Consider the following 23,443-nt stretch of genomic DNA (forward strand, 5'->3'; position numbering starts at 1 on the left):
ACTAAGTCTTGCCAGGCACCTCCCTTTCCTCCCCTGCCTTCCCCAAATGCTTCCATTTTTGGCTAAAAAATCCCAAGTTTGGGATTTTTGGACCAACTATGTCAGCCAAAACCCAGGCTCTCTTCTCTAATTTTTCCACTTAATTTTTCAACTATCTTCTGGCAAAGGAGAAGCACTGTTTTGATGGAAAGTTTTTCAACCATCTCTGCTCATTAATTTCTGCCAGCAGTCACAGAACAGTGCATCTTGCAGAGAGGAGAGTGTCTGAAGGGCCCAGTGTGAGGCAGGAATGAGTAACACTCCTCTCCCAGTTCTGTGCCCCAGCCAGCTCCCTGCTCCTAATGAGAGACATCTTTCTAGAGAGGTTTCCAGCCTAAATCTCTCTTGGCAAATCAGCTCAGTAATTCAGGTACTTTGCCAGGTTAGAGGAAGATGTGGGTGGGCATTTAAAGATCTCCTCTGAGCAAAGGACCCCAGGACTCGGATGAGCCACGTTGTCCATCTCTTATCTGCTTGGACTAATTTTGGACTCCTCCAGGCAAGCACCAGTTGGCAGGGAAGAGTGGGGAGGTGGGGTTGGTCCAGCTCCCTTTCAAGGCAAGTTTCAGTGTGCTTTAATGGTGATTTTCAGATAAACCAGCAGCTGAGCCAGGCACAGCCATGAGCTGTGTCCATGTAACCCTGAGATCTGCAGGAACATGCCATGTGACCTAAAGTGGCTGCTGGGCTGAAATGACACCAGTACATCCCTGCTGTGTGTCTGTAACCCACCTGTCCATGAGGAAGGTATTTTTCACACTGAGCTCAAGGGAAGCCCAGCTCCTCTCATTGCTGGGTTTCTGTGATGACAGGGACCTGGGAAGATGTTCTTACAGAGTAGCCAAATTTTTCAGTGTTTGGCCTCAGCAGCCAAAGGAGCATCTGCCCGTTGGCTACATGGACAGTCTCCTCAAGGAAAAGCCATCCGTCAGCAGTCCCTGACATTTGCAAAGTGCTCTGAGATCTTTCAGTGAAAGACCTTTCAGATGTGCAAAAGTTTATAGCCCTTCTCTGACCATGGCTGATTTTAAAGGGTTAACTTAGGAACAGGAAATACAGTGACTAAAGGAAAGCCATTAATATTAAATTCTACCCTTTGCCAGATTGTCTTGTGTTATCTTTGCTCTTTCATGAAATATTTTCCAGTTTTCCTCGCAGGGCATTCCTTACAGGGGCAGCAGCTAAGGAGCTGTAACTTGGCACATCTCCACCTGCTTTTCTGTAGCAGAGCACATTTGTGCTCTGGGATTTGAAGAATTTCCTTTGCCTCTAGAATTGATATGCAAACAGTCAGCTGTACAGACATCAATCTGTCCAGTAGACATGCCATGTGACCTAAGGAATAATACAGGTGGTCAGCACCATGCTGGTGATTCCTGAATTTCTGGAGCAAGCAGAATCATTTTCCTATGTCAAGAAGACGGGAGGTCCTGTGTACACCCTCGAGTAATCTGCTGTGCTTGACTGATCACAAAACACCCACCAAGATTTCCTTAACAAAGTCCTTCATTTCTGCCAAAGAAAGCAAAGATTTTCAGGAAATGAGAGACGTGACCTTGCCGCCTCACAAAGAGCTTGGGGGTCTCAAGATACTCATCTCAGCAGAGGGATGCTCATGCCAGAGCAAATGTAGAGCCCTGTGTGGTCAGTGCACAGTTCTTCCAGCATCCCTTCCTTCATCAACTGTTGTGGTAAAAATAGAAATGGGCAAACTTAGTCTTCTCCTGCCTGTTTGCTGTGTTGCTGTAAGTTCCACTGTGCCCAGGTGCTGCTGTGTGAGCAGGTGTGGAATGAGGGATGTTAAGACTGGCAGGGAGGGATGAGTGTTGACAGTTGCATAACCCAGCTCAAACCACTTCCCCCACTGTGATTTCATCACAGCCAAAAGCTGTGCTTGAGTTGCTGGGCACCCTGTGGGCATCTGAAGCCTAAGGGGAATTTTTAAGAGAGAAAGAAATAGCTCCAGAGAACCCCATAACTCTAAGCAAGTTATTCTCTAGAACAGTCACCATTTCTGTTAAAAATAAGTCTTTCATTTCCCATTGATACTTCTCAGGCTGCAAGGAGAGCCATTCTCCTGCTCCTGGAGGCTCTAGCTGCAGACACAGCCTTGGAAGGGAAGCTTGCTCTCATGGCTACGGCAAAGGAATGGGAAGCACGAGATCTGGCATGGAGTCCTGCTCCCATTGAAGCCAGTGGGATGTTTGCCATTGGCTTCAGGGGAAGCCAAGATTTCAGTCTGCAGCCAGATTTGCTGGTGTGCTGTTCTGTCCTGAGAGCAGGAGCAGAGAGGGTTCTTGGTTTCTAGATAAAGCTCTTGCTGCCTTGGCTTCTTGCTGGGTTCTCACCTCACACTGGCCCCTCCTTGCTGTCAAATCTTAGTCCCCTTTCAAATCCTGATGAAGAGACTGGTGCATGGTTCCTGCCTGTGGTATTGTCCCATGATTGGAGCTCTTGACATCCTCCCCACTGGGGATTGTGGGCAGTGCTAGAGAGGGGCATAAGGCAATTAAAGCAACAGGACAGGCTGGGGTAAGAGACTTAGATGAAGTAACACGGGATTTGCTGAAGGTAAATAACTGTACCTTCTCCAGGCAAGGCCTTAGATCAGCTCTAGAATTAACTCTGAGTGGTTCAAGAGAGCCTGGAGAGATTGTAAAGAGGGTCCAAGATGGGCTTCCCTGCTTCACTCCTTCACACCAACATGGACTGTTGGGAACCTTGACAGTCTAAGCATCCCTTTTCATCATCTCCCTCTTTCAGGGTTAGGTGAGAGCCAGATTGTGTTGGTGATGAGCTGTGGTGCAGATACTCATGAGCTTATTTGTGAACCTTTCCCAAATTACACTATTTCCCCTGCCAGCTCAAAGGCTGCTGTGCTGCTGCAGTGACATAGGTGTTAATCAGTGTATTATATAGAGCTCCACAATATTTGCACACCCAGCACCCACATCTGGGTAGGGTTGGTGCCCTCCTCTCAAAAGCAGCTGAAGGAAGTGATCACAGAGTTGATCAAGATTCTACCAAGCAGCCCCAGTTCAGCCTGTATAGGTCCAAGCTGTTTTTATGAGTGGACACATGGTGGGGTCTCTGTATGCCAAGGAAAAGAAATATTGCAAATAATTCTTTCTCTTCATTTTTATTTCTCCCTGATCAGGACGGCGCTTTCTGTTCATCGTGTGAGATTGGTCTCTGCTGCCCCTTTCAGGGAACATCTGTAAGCGCATCACATCTGTAAAAAAAGGCAGGAAGGTTTATCTGCTTGACCAAGAAGTTGTCCTGAATTTCCTCCTCTCTCCAGATGCCTCGTGTTTGACAGCTTCTGCTCCTGGGCAGCCACAGCTTGTGTTCTCTGGCCAGCCGGGACCTGATCTCCTTCCTCTGACACTTCCACAGAGAGCAGCTGGTGGGAGACACTTTCTGGTGAGTTAAAATCATGGTGATGTATTTTATCCCCACAGACAAAGAGTTGTAGGTGTTTAAAGCTGAGGTAATGATCATACAGAGATCTACAGCTAAGAGTTTTACTATGATTTTCTCCAGAAAGTTGAGTCAAAGCTACCCAGAAGTTCAGCTCTGGTGCAGGAGCGCACCCCAGTGTTACCTTTTTAGGCACAAAGATTTTTACAGGCAAAAATACTCTTTGTTCTAATAATGAATGGGGAAGAACAGAGAGGGAAGCAAAGAAAAACCCAAACAATACCATGTTCTCTGCTGACTGTTTGGCTTAGCTCTGCAGCACAATTTCTACCTCTCTTCCACATCATTCTGAGATTCTTCCCCAAGAGGATCTTATCAGTGGCTGCTTCTGAGCCAACTCTTTTCTTCTGGTTCAGTGGCTGGCACAATGTTTGGATGAACTCTAAACCATCAACTTGTTGCTCTCCGATTTTCTTTGCTGATAGGATCCCCACCAGCTCTCAGTTTCCTAGGGCAAGCACAATCAAGCACAATCAAAATGAATCAGAACAAACAGAATTAGTGCTCATTCTTTCTTAACAACATGCCTGTAGGGGTTTTTGTTTCCCTTAGCAAATCCATTCCAGCTCCTTTCTCTCATGTTGATTCACTTCCACAGGCTCTGGGTTACAGGTAACAATGAGAGGAGAGGATTGTGCTTTGCCTTGAGCAAAAGCTCTGCATTTGGGTGTTTTGCATTTAAGGAGTTGGGGGGAGGTGGGGGTTACTTGATCCACTTCCCACTGATTCTCTTGGTATTCCCTCTGCTGCTGGTGATGTCCCACCTGGGAACACAAAAGAGGACATTTGGCACTTGCACTGTTTCCTCTCTTCATGTGTCCCTTTAATTCTTCTAATGGTTCCTCTTCCCCTTTTTTTTTCTTTTGTATACAGGCTCTGATTTTAGCACTCCAAGAGCAGGGTCCTGGGATGGCTTTCCCAGGATCCTGGCAGATTTAAAGGCCAAGCATCATGGCCAATATTGCTCCCATGCACCCACATCCCACATTGAGAGTGTCTTTGTGGGTGTGACCCTGGAGCCATCTTCTCATGGAGGAGACCACGGTGAACCTCCCTTCTGACACCCAGGCTTGGACCTACAAAGTTTTCCCTGTGTGATTGGTGTCTTTGACTGTTTCCTGAAGAGAAAGAGCAGCATTTGGCCCTTGGCTTTTAGCAGAGTTTCCTTACACTGACCTCAAAACAAATGGAAATGCTTTCCTCCCCCTTCAGACCAGAACAAAGACTGAGGGTGAGGTTTTAAGGCTAATGAAGATTTTGGTGTCTTTTTTTTTTCTTCCTGTCATCTGAGGAGGTCCCTGGCACAATGATAAAAGCCCCCACTGCCCACTGGGGCTCCTCTCCTTGTGGTGAACGTGTTCCTGAGAGGCACAAAGAAGCACATACACATTCAATGGTTCCAATTAGAGAAGATTTTCTGTGTTTGTTGCTAACAATGTTCTGCTCTGCCTTTGGCTCAGCAGGAACCCGATTAGTGACTTCCCAGGGTCCTTGAAACCCAAGGGAATTAATTTGTCTTTAATTTTGTCCAAGCTGATACTTAGGGGAATGGCTGGGAATATTGTAAAGCAGCTTCTGGCAGTGAAAAGTCCCAGCAAAGCATTTCCCAGACCCCTGGTTGTGATGCTCAGCCTGTCCACCTGAAGCCAGCCTGTGCAGGGAGGTGCAGCATTAACCAGTGAAACACATGGCTCTGCTCCTCTTCCTTTTCTTTACAACAGCTGGATTTGGCCATCTGTGCTTTGGTGGTACCTTGTGACTGCACTGCATTTTTGTCACTTTGCTGCTGTTCACAGCTTTTTTCAGTGTTTATTGACAGCCAGACACATCCTTCATTTCTTGATGGATGCTCATCCCAGCTTCCCAGGATCTGGGCTGTCCTGACATGCCAACATGTTGTGCGTCCTTGGGTGAAGCAGTTCATTGCCCTGTATCTCAGGGAGCCACTGTGCAACAGGAACCACAATAGCACTGCTTGACTGGGGATTTTTGAAGCACCCTGAGCTCCTTGGAAGGACCAGGGTAGGTGCAAACCTATTCTGTGGTTGTCTGAGATGGTGGTTTGAAGTGAAGAGGAAACAGCAGCCAGCAGAGCAGCTCATACATCCCTAGAGGTGGTCACTTCATGGTTTGGGGCATTTTCAGGGACTGCTTCACTTCCCAGGTACTGGAAAGGCTGAGCCAGTTTGGGGCTGGGACCCCTCTGCAGGGCTGTGTGCAGGAATTCCATCAGGGCCATGCTTAGCCTTAGCTTTTGCTGTAACTATTACAAGTGATAAAATATCAGTTTTCCCAATTTGCCTGCCCACAAGTTGGTTTAAAGGGAATGAAGGCAGATCCTGCTATAGCTTAGTGCATTACAAGCCAACTCAAATGACTCCCCACTGTCTTTTCATCTCCATGAGACTTTTAATGCCCTAAGTCTTTGCATGTCCTGGCACACAGCCCAATTGAAGCATGAGCTCCAACAGAAGTTTTACATTTAAAGCTGTTCTTTTGGCTTCAGAAATTTGCAGATTGAGGCTGAGAGAAGCAATTCAGCTGTTTACTTGCAGATCTCCACCAGCCCTGCTGTGCTCTTGCCCTCGCCTCGGTCAGAGTTGTGTTAACAGCATTTTCCAATTAAAGTAGCAGCCTCAGTTACAGAAAATGCTTTTCCTATCTGGGAATTTATCTGATCTTACTCTTTTTAATTTTTTAAAAATATTTTTAAGTTATTCATGGAGCACAGGGGTTTTTTGTTTCCCACCCCTTATTATAATTAATCCATCATCATTTCTGGTGAGAAGGTTGGCTTTTGATGGATTTTTTATTTCTTGCCATTTCCATCAGCTTGTGCCAATACCACTCAGGCTCCATGTTACTGATGATAGGGAGACTGATGTGAGCAATCAGGCAAATATCAAGTGGACAAGCAGTTCCTGAATTTCTGCTCACTCAGAGCAGGAAAATTACACCTATTCTGGAGATAGCCCTGCCAGAAAATCTTAGAGCCATACTGTGTAAATTGTAGCCAATTCCCTGTCTGAAATAGTCCTATTCTGAAAACTTGGCTTTCAAGAACTTCACAGCCAAGATCAAGGCTTTTCCTGGAAATTCCAAGTCTCCAAGAGAATAAATGGTAGCAGTTGAAACCTTCAGGTTTCAGGTAAGGTAAAGAGCTTCTTTTTTTTCATTTCACCTCACTGAAAGGGGTGTGCTGGGCCCCATCCTGCCTGTGGTGCAACAAGCTCAGCAAGGCTTGTCCTGTGGGATGCAGTGGGATCTGACTCTGGGTTTTTCACTCCAGCCAGTTTTCCATTGTGGACAACACTGGGATTGTCTTCTGGCTGAACATGCTTTGAACCTGAGCATGGCAGTGCTTGGGCTGGGCCTGCAGGAACTGGGGCAAGACCAGATGCACTGACAAAATCCCAGGATTCAGTGCTGACATCCTGTCCCAGGAAGCCACAAAGCCCCTCTGTCCTATGACATCCTTCTCCCAGAGTCTGAGCAGCTGCAGCTTGTGCCCACCACACTAACCCTCAAACCTGGGAGCACCTCAGTTCTTCAGGACCCTCGCAAGGATGCTCCAACCACAGACTCCCAGACAAGGAAGCAAAGCCTTCTGCTGCCCCCACGTGTTACTTGCTCATTATTGTTGCCACACACCAGTAAAGACCTGGGAACCCTATTGGGAAGCATGAAGTTGAGCCAGCACAGCCACGCAGCTATGGAGGTCAAGGATCTTACTTTGGAAGACTCTTCTGTTCCTTCTGTTTCTCCCTTAAGCTGAGGGTGTTCCTTACACTCAAAAAATTGCAAAATAAGATTGGACCTGTTTGGAAGTGAGATGATCTGGAGGCAGCAAAGCACAGAGGTGTCCTGGTCCCACCCAGGGCGTGTGTGAGCCCTGGGAGCGATGCTGAGCAATATTGGATGTGGCACAGAGCATCCAGGAGCCTTGGCTCAGGCCACAAGGAGCACAGAGCAAGAGACAGCTCTTGGCAGGCTCAGCTCACATGATAAGGTCATTGGAAGGACAAGTGATGCTTTCATCAACCTCCCTCTCCCTAAAGTCAGCACCAGCTTGAGCAAGGGCTCACTCTGTGCTCCTGTAATATCCTGTGCTCCATGTAGTGCCAAGGACAAAAGCTTCCTCACAAATATGTTGAAGCTGCTTTTTCCAACCAGTGTCCCAGCCCCCAGCTCCCATCCTTCCTGGCCCTGTCAGGTTCCAGTTTTGAACCAATGAACAGCACCCCTTGGAAGAGTAATTTTCTCTCTGGATCGGTGGCACCTCTCAAGCTGAAGGGGAGCAGGCTGCAGTTGCTGGCTCTTTGCTGCTTCCCAGCAGTTACAATTAGGGATCTTATGGTTTTGTCCTTTGTTGGGGTAGCACATGCTGACTATTCTGGAGAGCATCAATCCCAAAAGCTGCCTGAAGCCTGGGCTGACAGGTTGGTAGTAGCAGCCAAGCTCTCTCATGGAACCAGTTTGTGTTTGGGGGAGGTCCCAGAGCAGTCCCTAAAACAGCTCCCTGGAATGGTAGGGCTGGCTCTTTGCCATCCTTTCACCGAGAACCTTTTTGGCATGGCACCATGAACAGATGGGCCATGGAGCAATTCTTCAGCTCAGATTGTCCACAGGCTGCCCTGGACACTGCCTAGAGCTCTCTGAGAACATCTGAAGGGAACAGCGCTCGCTGGCAGGGCTTACGTGCTCCGGCAATGGGGGATTGCAAACACATGCTTCAGCTATGCAAGAAATCTTTGACTTGTTCTGAATGCAATTCTGCCTGGGTTTCTTCCCAGGAACATTCCTGTTCTTCACAATTTACCAGTTGCAGGAAGGGAGAAGGGGGAGGGGGGATTTTAGGAGTAAGGGAGAGGAAAGGGAACAAATCTCACAATGCTTTCCCTTGCCAAATTTCTCCAGAAGGACAGGGTGTGGAGCATGGGCTCCAGAGTCTGGGACAATCCCAAGGAAATATGAACTACAAAATTAAAACCACTTTTAATTAGTCATTTGTTTTTATAGAAAGAGTAAGTCTTTTTCTGAAATGATTCAGTGCCTGCTATCACACACACCAGGCAGCCCCTGCCAAATGGAGCTGTGTGATAGAAGGCAAGCCCAGAACGAGGGCTCTGCGCAGAGACACGTTATCTCCTCCAGGAGACAGCAGTGCTGTTCAGATCTGCATTCTGCTTCCCCAGATAAGAGTCCCACTCCTGAGTCACAGCATACGTGAGAGAGTTGCAAATGTAGTCACCGTAGGTGGGAGTAATTTGATGTCTGTGATGAATGATGAAGCTGGGTCTTTATTGTCACACCTGCTCTGTTACAGACAGGAGAGGAAGCGTGAGAGGGTGGAGGCAGGAGCTATGTTTCTGCCCTGGGAGAAGCCAGAGGTGCAGGGTACCCAGCTGCTCACAGCCCGACTCCAGGGTGACAAATCCCTCTTCTCATGGTGGGACACAGCCACGGTGTCTGTCACCTGGCAGGCTGGGCTGGGTCACTGCAGTGGGTGGGGGAAGGCTGCACCCAGGCCCTGAGCAGGGAAGGTGTGCAGCTGCCTCTCAGGGCTGCTGTCATATGAGCTCTCTGCTCCTTTCCAGATATTCCTCCCTGCATCCTGAGACCCTTCCAGGGCAGTCAACAATAGGATTTGTGCTCCATGGCAAGCCCTGCTGAGCTGCACAAGCTCAAAGGGGAGAAAGCCTTAAAAGAGACAAGGTGTAACCTGATGCTACCAAACATGCACTCTGAGTAACCTCCATAGCTCAATTAATTCTATTAAGTATATACCTATAATTAATTTAATTTACTTGAGGTTTTCTCCCCTATGTTGGGTGCTTACTGTATCAACCTCTTAAAATTATGGCTGTGTGTGTAATTCAATTAAATGTCCATGCAGTACCCACATAAGCTGAGTCACTCCAGGTGCCAGGGAGAGGTTTATTTTGTTGTATTTGGCTCGTGCTTCCGACTAACACAGGGGTAACTCCGCTAAAATTGGTTGTGCTGCATTAGTCCAAGGCCAGAGCAGAGCCCAGCTTTTTTTATTCGTTATTTGCAAGAGAGGCATCATAATTTCTATAATGCCATGTCCAGAATATGGGTGGGGTTTGCTCCAGCTGCCTTCCCAGTCTCCCACTAGGGAACAATGAAATCAAGGTAAAAAGGAACATTCTTCTTTTTCTCTTTTTGTGTGTATAATTCAGAAATACCTGCAGATTCCTATTGTTTCATAGTGCTGTATAGGAGCCTTTCCCATATATCTGCTAAACTAAACAGGAGTGATTGGCTGATATCACGAGATGCCCAGGAAGTTTTTCTTGAAGTCACTCTTTTCCCAAGGGTGGAGAGGCAGCCTGTCACTGAGTGATCCAAAATCCAAACGAGAGGTTTTATTGCACAACTTAGAATGCAGCTGAAAGAGAAGCAAAGAACGAGACAGGGAATGTGTGTCTGACGCTTCTCACACCTCTGAAGTGAGCCTGAAGAAACAGGGACAAATCCCAAGTGATGAGGAAAGCTGCAATTCTGGGTCTGAGCAAGAGCTCCCAGGAATCACAGGGACACAAGAGAGGAGCCCTGTTCTAGAGTATTTGGAGAGTCCCAGCCAGGACTTTCATGGAAGTTTTGATTCTTTATCACAGGGATTAACTCTGGGAAGCAGCTGGCATGGGTGTGAATTCCAGCTGGTGCCCAGCACAGTGGACACACTGCTCTTTGGAATGAGTGAAAATGAGCAGACTCTCAGCTCTGTCACCCTCTGCATTGATCTAAGTCAGGGCAGGAGGATTCTTCCTGAAATTCAGGCCATGAATGACCCTTGTGTTGGTTGAGTGTAGATAATGACTGAACCATTTTGCTCTCAGACAGACTCTGCTTGTTTGGGGTTGTGCAGCTCTCACAATCTGTCTGCAAACTACAAAAATATTCCAATTATTTGTAATGATGACGTCACCCATGCAGTTGGCCCAGATCCAACATCAGCACCCCAACAGAACAGTTATTTCTTGCTAAGCACTGTTGAGGACAAGTAATCCAGCCTAAACTGAGCCCTGTCACCAAAGCCTGGTTGATTCACCCACATTTCCAGCATTTCCTCAGCAGTTTATTTTCCAGGTTCGAGCAGGTTACCCTGAGTAACCTGCATCTGTTTGACAAAACGTGATTATTGCTTGTAACTTTTGAACTTCAGTAGTCACAGAGAGGCTCCAAGTGGCTCAGGAAAGGGAATTTGGCACCTTTCATCTACTCCCCAGGCTTGTGGAGCCCTTTCCAGCGCACTAAGTCCATCGTCTGTTGGGTCAAAAAGCTGCCTGAGCAGCAAAGTCGTCTGCTCCTGGGATAATCTGGCCGAGGGATGGAGGGAAGGAAATCCTGTGACCTGCTGGGAGATGTGCTGCTGGCTCAGCCACAGTCCTGCCTGGCCACTCTCCCACCACCCTTCCAGCTCTGCCAAAATCTCTCAGTCACACAAAGGTGTGAGAGCTGTGAAGGACAACTGCTTAAAGAAATTGTTGATGCTTGTGGATCTTTGTTTCCTCTTAGGGTGTCACATTTATCAGCTGATGTTGTATATAATGCAGTGGTAGCCAGAGCTGGAGAGGAGATGCCCTCTCTTGCCCCCAGCACTGGGGTTGCACAGGGGAAGGCAAAGGGATGGCCAACGACTGTGCTCAGCTTTAATTTGACTTAAAAGCAGGTTTGTTCACAACCTTTAGGGCACTGAGCAGCCAGACCCCAGGCTGAGCCAAACCCCAAGCTGTCCCTGTAGATGATCCTCATCCCTTGGGCACCTGAAAGAGTGCCTGCTTCATTCTGACAGCTGGCAAGGAGGGCATTATTTCTCCTGTCCCTGCACCCCAGAAAAGCATCGAATGTGGAACTTGCTAACAGTGTGTCCTGAGCTTTTTTTTTAAACATAAGCCAAGAGTCAGGGTGGGCCAAGGCAAACACAGCAGTGTGGAGCACAGCTGGTCAGCTCTGCCGGCTGCGCCACAGGCACCGGGCAGAAATATTGACATAATGTAATATTGACATATTACATCTGTTATTCCATATTGACAATGTGAAAACTGAAATGTTACTGTAACACGGGGCTGTGCAGGTGTGTGATATGATCTGTCGTTCAGGTGTGTGACCATTGTACCGGTGTGTGACGTGTCCCAGGGCAGTGGCACCTCACCCGGGGCTATTCAGGTGTGTGGTGTGTCCCACTCTAACAGGTGTGTGGTGTGTCCCGCTGTTCAGGTGTGTGACCTGACCCGTGTTCAGGTGTGTGACCTGACCCGTGTTCAGGTGTGTGACCTGGTCCCCCCGAGCGCTCCTGCCTCGGTCCCCGCCGCCGGGTCGGGGGCGCGGGCCCTTTAAGCGAGGCCCCGCCCCCTGCCCCTCCCAGCTCCGCTTGCTCATTCCCTCCCGCCCCGTCACCTCCCATTGGCCGGGCGGCTCTGAGGTCCCGCCCCCCGGCTCCGCCAGCCAATGGGAGGAGGGCTGGGCGAGATTGTGGCCAGGTCGGTGCGGGGCCGATGGCGGCGGGTCCGTGACGGGGGCGCGGGGTGGGAACCGGGACGTCCTGAGGGGAGCGGGGCCCCTGGGGGAGAGCGGGACACCCCGAGGGGAGCGGGACCCCTGGGGAGGAGCGGGACACTCTGACGGGGCCGGGACCCTCCTCAAGTGCTGAGGGCGTTGGGGTCACCTGAGGCGCTGAGGGAAGCGGGGACCTCTGGGGGAGCGGGACCCCCTTGAGGTGCCGAGGGGAGCGGGAGCTGAGGGGATCGGGACCCCCGAGGTGCCGAGGGCAGCGGGGCACCCTGAGGGGAGAAAGACTCTACCGAAATGCTGAGGGACTCGGGGTCCCTTGAGGGCATCGGGATCCCCGGAGGAGCTTGGGGAAGAGTTGGGCAGCCCCTGAGGAGGGAGCTGTGTCGGGGGAGGCCGGGGTGTCCCACAGCAGCGTCCCGCCCGCTCCTGCACATTGAACTCGGCAGAGCTGAGCCCAGCCCGCAGCTGTGGGTGCCGGGGCCAAGGAAATGCCATTAAATCGTAGTGGTTTCACCGGAAGAATCCCTTAGGTGTAGATGGAGAACGTTAAGGTCAAGGTTCCATAACAATGTGGGATTTTCCTACCTATACCTGACCCTGGTCACAAATTGTTTGTGGAGCTGAGGATTGAAGAAAAAAAAAAACCCGAACTTGCAGCTGTAGACTGAGTAATAATTAAAGTGCTCAGGCAGGTTCTAGTCTTCATGCAGCAAAATGAAGCCTTGTTATTCGGGCTGAAGTTAAGTGTAGCATGAGCTGTCCTTATTAAAAAAAAAAAAAAAAGTGCACTTCCAAGAACTTTAAATGTGGATTCCTAAAGTGTAGAGAACTAGGGACTTATGAAAAGGTTAACTTTGCTCAGTTTTTAATGTCTGTTGGTAGACCTGATGTATGTTTAGATCATAATTAAAGACAGTTCACTCAAGTGACTGTGTCACTTTTTAAATAAAATTTTAGAATGTAGCATTTAAAATGTTGAGCAACGTAGTTACAAGGTGGTTTGTTCACAGGTAGACAAAAAAAAAGGGAAAAGAGTTACTGATTGCTGCAGTTTGAGCACATAACTTTTCTAATACTGCTGTTAGAATGACACTTCTGGATTTGCCCCTGGGTACAAGAAACCTTTGCGTGCATGAGTGCTCAGACCTGCCAACTTTCAGTGCATTCTCTGAATCTTTCCTGCTGAGAACTAAACACTGGTCTTGAGGAAACGAAAAGTGTCTGGGATTTGTTCCAGGTGCTGCTGGTGTAAAAGATGAGGCTGAATGAGAGCCGGACAAGACCCTTCCAGGCTCCTGCCACTGTCCACACCTTCCCGGGCAGGCAGGTGTATGTGTTCCCCAATGGCCGGTCAGACTCGGACGAGTCCTCGGAGGAGGAGCTCAACGTGATGGAATTGCGGCCCAGGGGCAAGGAGCAGCAGCGGGGCAGCACCCGGGACAGGCTGGGGGATGTGGTGCTTCTGGAGAGGGAGCTCACCGAGGAGGACAGCCTCAACAAGCTGGCCCTGCAATACGGCTGTAAGGTGAGGTTAATCTGCGTGGGGTTAATCACCTCAGAGGGGTTTCATGTGAAGCGGTTTCCAGAGGGTGTCCTGGGGTCTGGTAGTTCGACATTAGAAAGTGTTTGCCCCATGTATTGTAAGAATGGTCATTGTCTGGGTAAAACTGGAGAAAGGCAAAAAAAAACCCCAAACATAAAAAAGAGTTGTTCAGCCAACAGCCTGGGAAGATGTTGTTAGCCTCATACCCTGCCTGACCTGCTTTCCTGTTTAATTTCAGTGACTAAGTGCAGGTTGTACTAAGTTATTTCAGTGAGGGCAAACATTAGGGAGCTGAGTGTAGAAATGAGGGCCATGGCTCTGCTCTCACAGAACACTGGAGTTTTTGAAGTAAATTGAGCAGTACAAAGAAACTCTACAGTTATAGGTGAGGTTTTTTATTTTTTGAAAGGTATCAGCTTACATTTTGCAAGGAAGGCCTGAGTCTAACAGGGGTGGATGTGGAGAGGTGCCAAAGTTCAGTCCCAAAGTCCAGGAGGTGTCTGTGTGTGGGTTTTGGTTGTTTGCTGTCATCCCAAAGTGTGCACAGTTCAGGTGCCTGTGGACAGGAGGGAGGGCGTGTGTACAGTGAGATTTCTGAGTTGGAACAACTACACAACACGTTTTCTTTGTTCCAAAGAAGAGCAAAACTGCTGGAAAGTTTAGTTACCTGCTCTGAACATTAGAAGCCCCCTGTTGTTTAGCAGTTTGAGCTGTATTTTTAGAGCCCTCTCTATCTGCAAGCTGCACTGTGATTCCCCAGTTCCATGATGCAAACAATTGGCCAGTGACCGCAGCAGGGATAATGATACAGCTCTGGCTCCAGTGCTGCCAGGCCATTGCAGTCTGTCTTGCTTAACCACACAGCAGCTGTACGGTGCAGCTGAGGCGAGAGGCCTTAGAGGGATTGCAGCAATTCCTTCCCTGCCTTGCCCTTAGAAACAAAAACTAAACAAAAAAGGCACCCTTGTAGGTTCTGCTGACAAGCCCGATGTGTGTGGAGAAGCAAGTCTGGTAGGACTTGAATAGGCCTTGATTAGCCCCAGGAGAGCCTGAGAAGACAGAGCTGAGCTGTGGTTGGGTTTGGAGCTGTGAGAGCAGCGCCTGGGCAGACACAGTATTTGGGTGAACTCAGAGGAGGGAGATTCTGAACAGTTCTTTGGTTTATGGTGCGAAGAGTCCTCTGCACTGTCACTCAGAGGACCCAGTTCTGTCCCTGCTGTGGCTGTTCCTCTGCTGCCCCATTCTGGTGCCTTTCAGTCCCTCTGGAGGCTGCTGGGCCTGCCCAGGGGAAAAGCAAGCTGGAAGGGACCACATAGTCAAGTGTTCTTCTCCCACAGGAAAAAAACTGTCCTGCTGCCTCCCCTCTTCCAGAAAGGGCACTTCTGACTTGTTCCAGTTAAATTGAACATGTACACAAATCCTTATTGTAGGAGATTTGTCTATTTGTCTCTTTAAAGACTGGCATGACAGTTTTCATGTGTTTTCTTTTATTTGCACAATTAAACACCTCCTGAAAGATCACCAGCACAGCAGTGATAGCTGTAGCCACAGATATATATGCAAATGTGTGTAAAAATCCAGGATGAACTTCTTGAAATCAATGAGAATTTTACATTGGTTTCAGAATCTGCTTGGGGAGGGGATATTAAGACAGTGCAACAAATAGTTCTCTGTGTGTGCCACAGATAACTTGGCAGAAATGCAAAACACTTCAAAATTCTCATTTTTACTCTTGACCATTTATAGTCCTGGCTTGCTTTTGGCATTGTTCTTAGCTGGGACAAGAGGAGCTCACTGCAGCCAAAAAAATGGGTACAGAAAATAAGCCTAAACGCTTGTGCAGCCCCATCTCTTGCATGCTTCCCATCAGCTTTGTTTGTTGTTTCTGTGTGAGTGCTGCTCCACTTTCTGTTTCTAGAGTCTTAGCACCACACTGCAGTATTTGATTGCAGACACCACGGGGGATATTTACTGTCCCAGTAATTTGTTTTCATTGGAACAAATCCAGAAATTGAAGTAGCACCTCAGTTAGGAGGCTCTGGGTGAGATTGTTATTTCATAACTAAGAAATTTTGCCGGGTTTAAGTCCAGAGATGACGCTGGGGCCGACTCTGAGGAGCCTGAAGCAGCAACTGAGAATTCCTTTTGCTTCAGGGTCCCCAGATTAGGTCCTGGATTAAATGTGCAATTTTCAGAGTTCTCAAACTTTGCAGAGTAAACATGAGATTCAGGCCTCCATCTCATCTCTCCCTCTGAGCAGAGTGCTTAGGAAGTAAAGTGGGTTTTTTTTGTTTCAGCTCCCCAGTTTCCTTGGCAGCCTCAAGCGTGTGAGTGTGCAGTGAATGCAGGTCATGCTGTAATTTCTGAAAAGCAAAGCAGTCCCTGTACTGTGTCTCTTTGCTGTGATGGATGGGAGGTGTTTTACCTGTTAGTGTTGCCTTTCTCTTTGGTTTGGCGCTCACTGTTTTCTTACGTGCTCTCCAGCCTTTTCCTCAAGGTTCTTTCACGTCTCCTCGACTGCAGTGGAGAGCTCCTGGCACACACTGATATCCTGTTCCTTTTCTTTGACAGAAGGTTTAGTGCAACTGAGAAGTTGCTGTGTTTACTGGGTGGCTGTGAGTGGCCACTGGATTAAGCATCTTCTTAGTTAATGTTAACCTTGCCTTTGTCTTTGCATTGGTACCGCCTGTCCCTGTGTGCTGCTGCACATGTGGCTTTTTCTTCCTTGCTCTTCCTGCTGCTGGCTGGGGCTACAGCTCACAGACAGGATCCCTACACAGGAACCACCAGAGGTGGTGACAGGAGCACAGAGGTGATTGTCTACAGCAGGAGCACTGAGCAGCTCAGGAGGAATGGGCTGGATGAGCTGCTGTCCTGCAGAAGAGAGGTGCTGCTTGAGCAGAGGATGCTTGCCTGCTGCCTGAGCAAAATACAGCAGGTACAAGAGCACTAGAGGAGTTTGTACTGGTTTAACAGGGGACTGCCTCTATCCTGCAGGACCTGGAGCTCCCCTGGAACTGCTGGAGAATCTCTGTAGAACATCAAACTGCTTGCAGCGAGGGCCTGCTTTTGTTCCCTGATGGCTCCTTGCACAGTGGTTTTGGTTTAGCTGCTTCCTGCCTCACTCCGGGGGTGTCGTGCCCTCACTGTTCGTGTCCTTTCTGTATTCCGTAGGTTGCGGATATCAAACGCGTCAACAATTTCATCCGTGAGCAGGACCTGTATGCGCTGAAGTCCATCAAGATCCCGGTGCGGCCGCACGGGCTGCTCACCGAGAGCACCGGGGCCCTGCGGCCGCCCCCGGCAGAGCCCGCCCAGCCCGGCCTGACGCGCGTGGAGCTGCCGGAGCCCGAGCCCGGCGCGGGCGGCTCCGCTGGCAGCCGGCGCCTCAGTGAGTACTTCAGGGGCATCGACCAGAGCATCCAGGACGCCGTGCAGGTGGAGGTGCAGCTGAACGCGGAGTACGGCGGGGAGGGGCTGGAGAGGCCCCTGCCGGAGGCGGGGAAGCGGGACACTGGTAACGGTGCAGACTGTGGAATCCAGTGGTGGAACGCCGTGTTCATTATGCTTCTGATAGGAATTGTCCTGCCAGTGTTTTATATCATCTACTTTAAAACGCAAGGCCTGGTGGCCCACACCTTTAACACAACAACCTCAAATGTTTCAACAGCTGGATTGGAAGGGAAATTGCCACAAGGCTCAGTCGTAGGGAAAAAATCCTAAGGGGAAAGGACAGCCTACTCCAGCCTCTCCAGCAGTGATGCCCACATGCTCGTGACTGACTCAAGTGCATCTAAGGGGATACAACAATACAGATTATTTTTATAAGTTGTTGATGGTAATCCTGAATTTGACTGAAAAATTAGGCGGTGTGATTTTGATGGAAAAACAGGGATGCTTTGTTGCTTACAGAGCTCATTACCCAGGTGGCTTCAGAGTTTGGAACTGTTGAGGGAAAGAATTTTGTAGCAATATACTCATTGTGGTTGCTTCAGGTATTTCTTAATGCCATGTCTAGAAGCAAATTCTTTGCTGCTGAACTAGAGAGTGCAGTATTAATGTGGCTGGAAAGTTGGGGGTTGTTTGCATTTTAAGGAAACACTTTTTGCTGGAATAGAAGTGGTGGACACTTTTTTTCAGAAGTGTCATTTTTGTCTCTTGCAGACCATGGTGGTTTTGGCCTGCTTGACCCTAATGCTGCTTTCTGGGGCTCTAAGCTGGGTGTGCCAGGGCACGAGGATGCTGCCAGCACCCCAGCTTGCCATGCCCCGGAGCAAACCTTTGAGCTGTGTTCATTAGGATGCATCAGGCCCACCCTGGGAAGGGTGAGCCCAGACCTCTTCCCCTCAGTGAGATCCTTCAGAGATGGCTCCTGAGATCAGAGGTTACAGTGCAGGATCTGTGCTGTCCCAGGGTGCTGCTCAGCCCTGTATGGCCCCAGGTGGGCATGGGGTATTGGAGGATGACAGGAGAGCAGGCGAGAGGAGTCACAGGCACTTTGCAGGGGCTGGTTTGCTGGCAGGAGGTCCAGTCAGTATTCTGCTAAAAAGATTAATAATAGTCTATAGTGGTGCTTCTCATGACCTGGACTCAGTCATGGAATTACTTCCTTGTGTGCAGTCTGAGCAGGAGTGAAGTGCTCAGCTGGGTGCAGGTTCCAAGGTCCAGGACAGAAGTCCAAGAAAGAAGGGTGAAGCCTTTCTAGGAGTGGACTGTGAAGCTGTTGTTTGACAGGTTTCTGTGAACTGACCACATGCATGGAAAAGCTTTACAGGGCAGTGGAGGTGTAGGTCAGCCCGAGGCTGTGCTCTTCGGGGCCACTCAGCAAACAATGCCTGCTGCAAAGGAGGCCTTGGGAGCTTTGCTAAAGAGAAGAATTTGCCTCAGCAATTTGATTCAGCAAATTCCAGGCTTGTGGGCAGAGGTAAAGGCTTTCCTGGAACCAAACACTACGGGACTTCGTGTGGGTAGGTGCCTTTGGTGCTGAGGGTGAGGGCACGGCTGGTGGGCAGGTACAGGAAGCCACTGTTTGTCTTCCCCACCTCGGCCCAGTCCCATTTGCAGCTTCCCAGCTGCCAGCAGGACCACAGGGCTTTTCCAGCTCCCCCTGGCAGCCCAAGGCTGCTGGGGCAGAGCAGGGGCTGGAGAGGGGCTGTGGTGCAGACACCGGTACAGACACCTGTTGTCCAGGTGTGGCCTCAGCCTGGCGTGGAGGACGGCCTCTGCCTGGCAGTGTCTGCCTGGACAGGAGGCTTGAAACTTCTCCAGCAAGGTGAGGACCCCACACAAACACAACTGTGTGCTATTACAATGAGAAGCTGTGTTCCCTGCAGCTCTCAAAAGCGGGAACCTAGTTTTGTAAACAAGCACTCCAAAGTATCTTATACTGAACAAATACTTGTATTTTTCTTCTGTGAAGAGCTGTATCTCTTTGTTCTGGGGAGGGGGTGGGAAGGGGTTCTTACATTTTTAAATAAAGCCACATGAAATAAAAGCACAAGGGGCACAGCTTGTGCTTTATTTGCTACCACACAGCTGAGCAGGAGTGGGAGCAGCAGGAGGAACTGGGGCTGGAGAGGCAGGACTGGCCTTGGGCTCTCCACTCTGAATGGACCCTGGTTCACCTGCCGGTTTCTCCAAGTGTTTTGTTGAACGGTTCTTAGCAGGCATCAGTCCTTGAGTGCAGTAACAAGCAGAATGTGGATCCCTGCTGATGAAAATCCTCATGGCCGCAGTTAAAAACCAACACCTCACACCTGGACTGACACCTGGAGGGGGCAAGGACGCGCCAGATGGGACCAGAGCTCTGCAAACACGAGAGAGGCTGGAGTACACAGTAAAAGCCAGTATCTTTACTTTAGTGAATGCAGGATACAAATATTTTACAACAACCTCTAGCATTTTCTTAACCATTTGATAAAAAGTTCACTAGAATATTTATTGTATATTGAAGAAAAAACAACACATTCAGGGAAAAAAATTGAGATTAACTTATTTTTTTTCTTAAAAGATTCGTCTCAAGGATGGCAACAAAGTCCAGCTTGTGCCGCCAAACGGCTTATCAGCATTAAACCGTGAACAGCTTCTTGTGAACTGTTGACTACAAACATTTACCAAATACATAAATCTCTTTTAAAAAAGCCATTTTAAATATAGCAAAGCAGTGTTCTCTTGCACAGCAAAGTGAAGAAAGGTTCTACTAAGATTTAAATGTTTACATTGGTTAAGTCTTTCTTTCACATTCGGATTTAACTTCTGCCCAGGATCAATTGTTAGGAGTTGTTTTGTTCCTTATTTACTATGTATTTCTTGTGCGCACAGTAACTCGCAAGTTTCTGATGCATTAGTGTCCTTGGAGGGAAGGCAAGGCTAAAGCAGTTCTCTCTGACGAGTCCCTGACAACGTGGCGTTCTCAAAACTATCGTGAGAGCTCGAGGATGGAGGTGATTTGTCACAACAGAGATAAAAATCCTAAATCATTCAGACCTGACTGGGTTCAGCCCAGGATTGGATCCACTTGCACTTCAGTCAGCAGAGATAATTTTAAAAAGTTTTTTTTTTTTTTAACCTGTTGAAATATCTGTGCTATGTCATCTTTTTTTTTTTTTTATAAAACATTTTTACAATTTCTAAAAAAGTATGTTTCAAAGTGAGTTACTTGTTATTAAAAACCAGGATTCTCATGTCCTCGGTGGCAGGAGGTGCTCCCCGAGACCGGAGGGCTGTGGAAGGACGTTTCTGCTGGGGTTGGGGCAGCACAGAGCCGCTCCCTGGCCCAGCTCTTTAGAATTGATTCTTTTTATTAGTTTTTTTTTAATTCATTGGTGCAATTTCAATACAAACTCTAACCCTTGTGTAGCTTTGTCTTTAAGAAAACAGTAGTTAAGTACTGTTTAAAAACCTGCATAGAAATAAAGACTATTGAGATACAGTCAGCAAAGCCATCTGATAAGGCACACAAGAAAATAGACAGTAAATGTGAATGCAGAACTCCCACTCGGATGTACAGCAAAGTTCATACAGGTGCATAAATCATGGAACTCACATCACTGGTCAGAGCAGCAAAAGGTTCCAGGGAGCAGCAAGTGAATTCGGTCCCCGGGAACGGGTCCCTTCTGCCCGCAGCTCCTGCCCGCTGGGATGAACCCACGGAAATGGGAACAGTTGCGAGGCAGGGCTGGAAGGGACCGGAGGCCCTGCGGGTTTTAACGTTGCCAGGACAAGGAGACAGGGCTGGAGGCCACAGCTACCACAGGGACACCGCCCTCTTCACCCCTCCCTTACAGCATCAAGGGAATTTCTTAACTGGAAAAAAAAAAAAAAAAAAAAAAAGCCCAAGCAGAAAACGTAATAAATATCAGGGCTAACTCCGAAGAGTTTGGGCAATCCCACAGCTCTGCAGCTTCCACCCAGAACCAGCACTGCCGGCCCGGAGGTGACCCGGAGCACCGGCGGGATCACGGCCCCTCACCCAACACCAAACCTGCTCCCAGCCCAGTCTAGCGGCACAAGGGGGCTCTGCATTCCTCCCTCTCTTTCTGGGAAGCAGCAAATTTTTTCCCAAACCACTTGCCAACTCACAAAACCTTTTGTGCTCCTCTGATATGTGTCATTTCCCTATCATGAGAAATTAGGTCAAGTTTTTCCACTTGTTTTTTTTTTCCTCCTCAGAAGAGGCAGCTTTAAAATGATGCCTTAAAATGTGTTGTAACAGATTTTTTATATTTATGCAGGATGAACTTAACACCGGATTTTTTTTTTTTTTGCCACTTTGCTATTTATATACATATATATAAAATGTATAATGAAGCTTAACCATACAGCACAGAGATTACAATTGAACGGCACACATTCACCACCAGTGAGGGGGCCAACCCCTTTATACACCCTCTGAAAAATCTGGATAATAATATTAATAATAATTAAAATCCAAAGAAAGTACAGTATATTTAACAAAATAGTAAATATTAAACAGTGAATACTCTACTTAATAAGGACCTCGCCTTGTTTCAAGTTGGCGTCAATCCACAAAAATATACTTTTTAATCTGGTGACCGTACAATACATAGGTACTTACACCAAAGGTGATAATATATTTAGGATGCTATATACACAAAGAGTTTGGCTCAAATTTAAATTTACATATAAGTGTTCATGGCTTATTTTTCCCCCAAGGTTCCGCCTGCAAGTTTTTCCTTTTCATCTTTGAAAGCAAAAACTAGAAAGTCAAAATAAGATAAAACTATACTCTACAAAAAAGCTACAACATACAGCTTTGGCTTATATAAATAATTCATAGCAGAATGTGTTCAAAAGTACTGTATATAACTTTATATATAGTCTTCAATTCATTAGGGTATTGTTTTCTTTAATATAAAATATACATGAGCTAAAATCCGTTTCTATATTTTTCAAAGGTATGAACGTAAAAACAAATTTGTCAAACATATTCCAATTATAACTTAATATATTAATTTTATTTTGTTAATGTTCTATTTTCTAGGCTAATATTTTCTGAATATTTCATGCGAGTTCTCTATGTCTCTCTTTCACTCATTAAAAAAATCACTTCTTTGACCCAATACACTATTTTATTTTTTTTTTTTGCACGTGCAAAACAGGGTTTTTGTTGGGTTTTTTTTTTTATTTTATTTCTTATAGCATCAGCCCTTCTCCATGCACCCTCTGCAATAGAGACCCATGCCAGGTTGGGTAATAGAAAGGTCAGTTTATGTACAGTATTGCTTTCTTCTTCCTGCTTTTCTACTGCTCTGCTGCTACAAAGCAATTATTTCTTAACTACGAGTAACCATAGAGCTGACTACACACAGGGACGGTACTACAGGCGAGCCCTCGCTCAGGTGGGTGTGGAGGAGGAGGAGACACTGCGGGGACGCCGCTGTGCGCGGGGCCGGGCTGGGGTTACACACGAGTCCAGGTAAGTGCCAGACTAGAGATCAAACCTACGGGATTGTTCTGTTACTTTTACCAAGGGACATCTGCAGCTATACAAGAGTTTGTCGTAAGTGCCTGATGATTGGTGTATGCTACACACACTAGCACATATATATGCATGTGAAGATATATATATGCACGTATGTATATACATATAAATATACTTATTCATGTCCTTATTTATAAATTTAGATATGTCAGGACAGTTCATTTTGAGAACACAAAACTGAAAGGGCGGCACTGCGGGTTTATGTCACCCACGTGTCCATCCTCATTCGTTTTACCGAGGGGCTCTCCCGATCCTCTGCGTTGGGCGGTCGCCCCAGCACGACAGGCGAGTGGAAGTCGCTGCGCGGATCCTCGCGGTCGCTGCCGTCGTAGGAGCTGCTGGAGCTGCTCAGGCTGTCGACCGGGGAGCGCCCCAGCTCCTGGCGCGACGGTGGCGGCGGCGGCGGCTGCTGCGGCTGCTGCGGCGGGAACCCGGAGGGGGTGACGCGGTCCCGGGGAGGGGAGATCGGTTCAGATTTGATGTTGATGTTTTGGTTGGTGTTAATGGAGAGATTGGAACCCTGAGATAGCTGGCTGCCAGTGCTGGGGAAAGAAAACCGAAAGGCGCATATGAGGGAATGCAGAAAGCGAAAACCGAGTGACAATCCACGTGTCTGTGATGGTGAGGCCTTGGGGCTCAGCACAGAAATAAATGCACCTTACTGGGAGAAGCAAAGGTGAAAAAAGAATTAATTAAAGGTCTGAGCTGCATTTATAGAACTTCAGAACAAACAAATATTCTCTCTTGCCAAACATTTCAGTCACTACACAGGTGCCTCCTTGGTGAGAAGCTGAGCCTGGGACATGGCTCATTAGCTGGAGGCTGGAGGTGACTGAAGG

General features: G+C 48.0%; 2 protein-coding genes across 7 annotated transcripts in view; one reads left to right on the top strand and one right to left on the bottom strand.

The window, feature by feature from the left end:
• The first annotated feature begins 12,010 nt into the window (after positions 1-12,010).
• Positions 12,011-20,206, top strand: LYSMD4 (LysM domain containing 4). Of its 2 annotated transcripts, none has more exons than XM_088063251.1 (3): positions 12,011-12,026; positions 13,295-13,582; positions 16,775-20,206. In XM_088063251.1, exons 2-3 carry the CDS (start codon positions 13,313-13,315, stop codon positions 17,321-17,323), a joined length of 819 nt encoding a protein of 272 aa, XP_087919377.1. In that variant the 5' UTR covers positions 12,011-12,026; positions 13,295-13,312; the 3' UTR covers positions 17,324-20,206. The 2 variants fall into 2 exon arrangements, with proteins under 2 accessions (XP_087919377.1, XP_005521839.3); XM_005521782.3 differs by having other exon boundaries at positions 12,026-12,051.
• Positions 19,431-23,443, bottom strand: part of MEF2A (myocyte enhancer factor 2A) — an 82,139-nt gene continuing 78,126 nt past the window's right edge. For all 5 annotated transcript variants that reach the window (XM_088063250.1, XM_014251152.2, XM_005521611.3 and 2 more), the window contains one exon: positions 19,431-23,146. In XM_088063250.1, the coding sequence (XP_087919376.1) occupies positions 22,804-23,146 (343 nt within the window). In that variant the 3' untranslated portion in view covers positions 19,431-22,803. The remainder of the gene's footprint in view (positions 23,147-23,443) is intronic.

This window comes from Pseudopodoces humilis, chromosome 16, assembly GCF_049639895.1.
Source record: "Pseudopodoces humilis isolate 2021_Gansu_Grassland_sample_001 chromosome 16, ASM4963989v1, whole genome shotgun sequence".
NCBI lineage: Eukaryota > Metazoa > Chordata > Aves > Passeriformes > Paridae > Pseudopodoces > Pseudopodoces humilis.

Bases quoted from the DNA above. Each gene is read 5' to 3' on its own strand.
- LYSMD4 (XM_088063251.1), top strand. From the start codon at position 13,313: ATGAGGCTGAATGAGAGCCGGACAAGACCCTTCCAGGCTCCTGCCACT. The intron at 13,583-16,774 runs GTGAGGTTAATC...TGTATTCCGTAG, and splicing joins CCCTGCAATACGGCTGTAAG to GTTGCGGATATCAAACGCGT.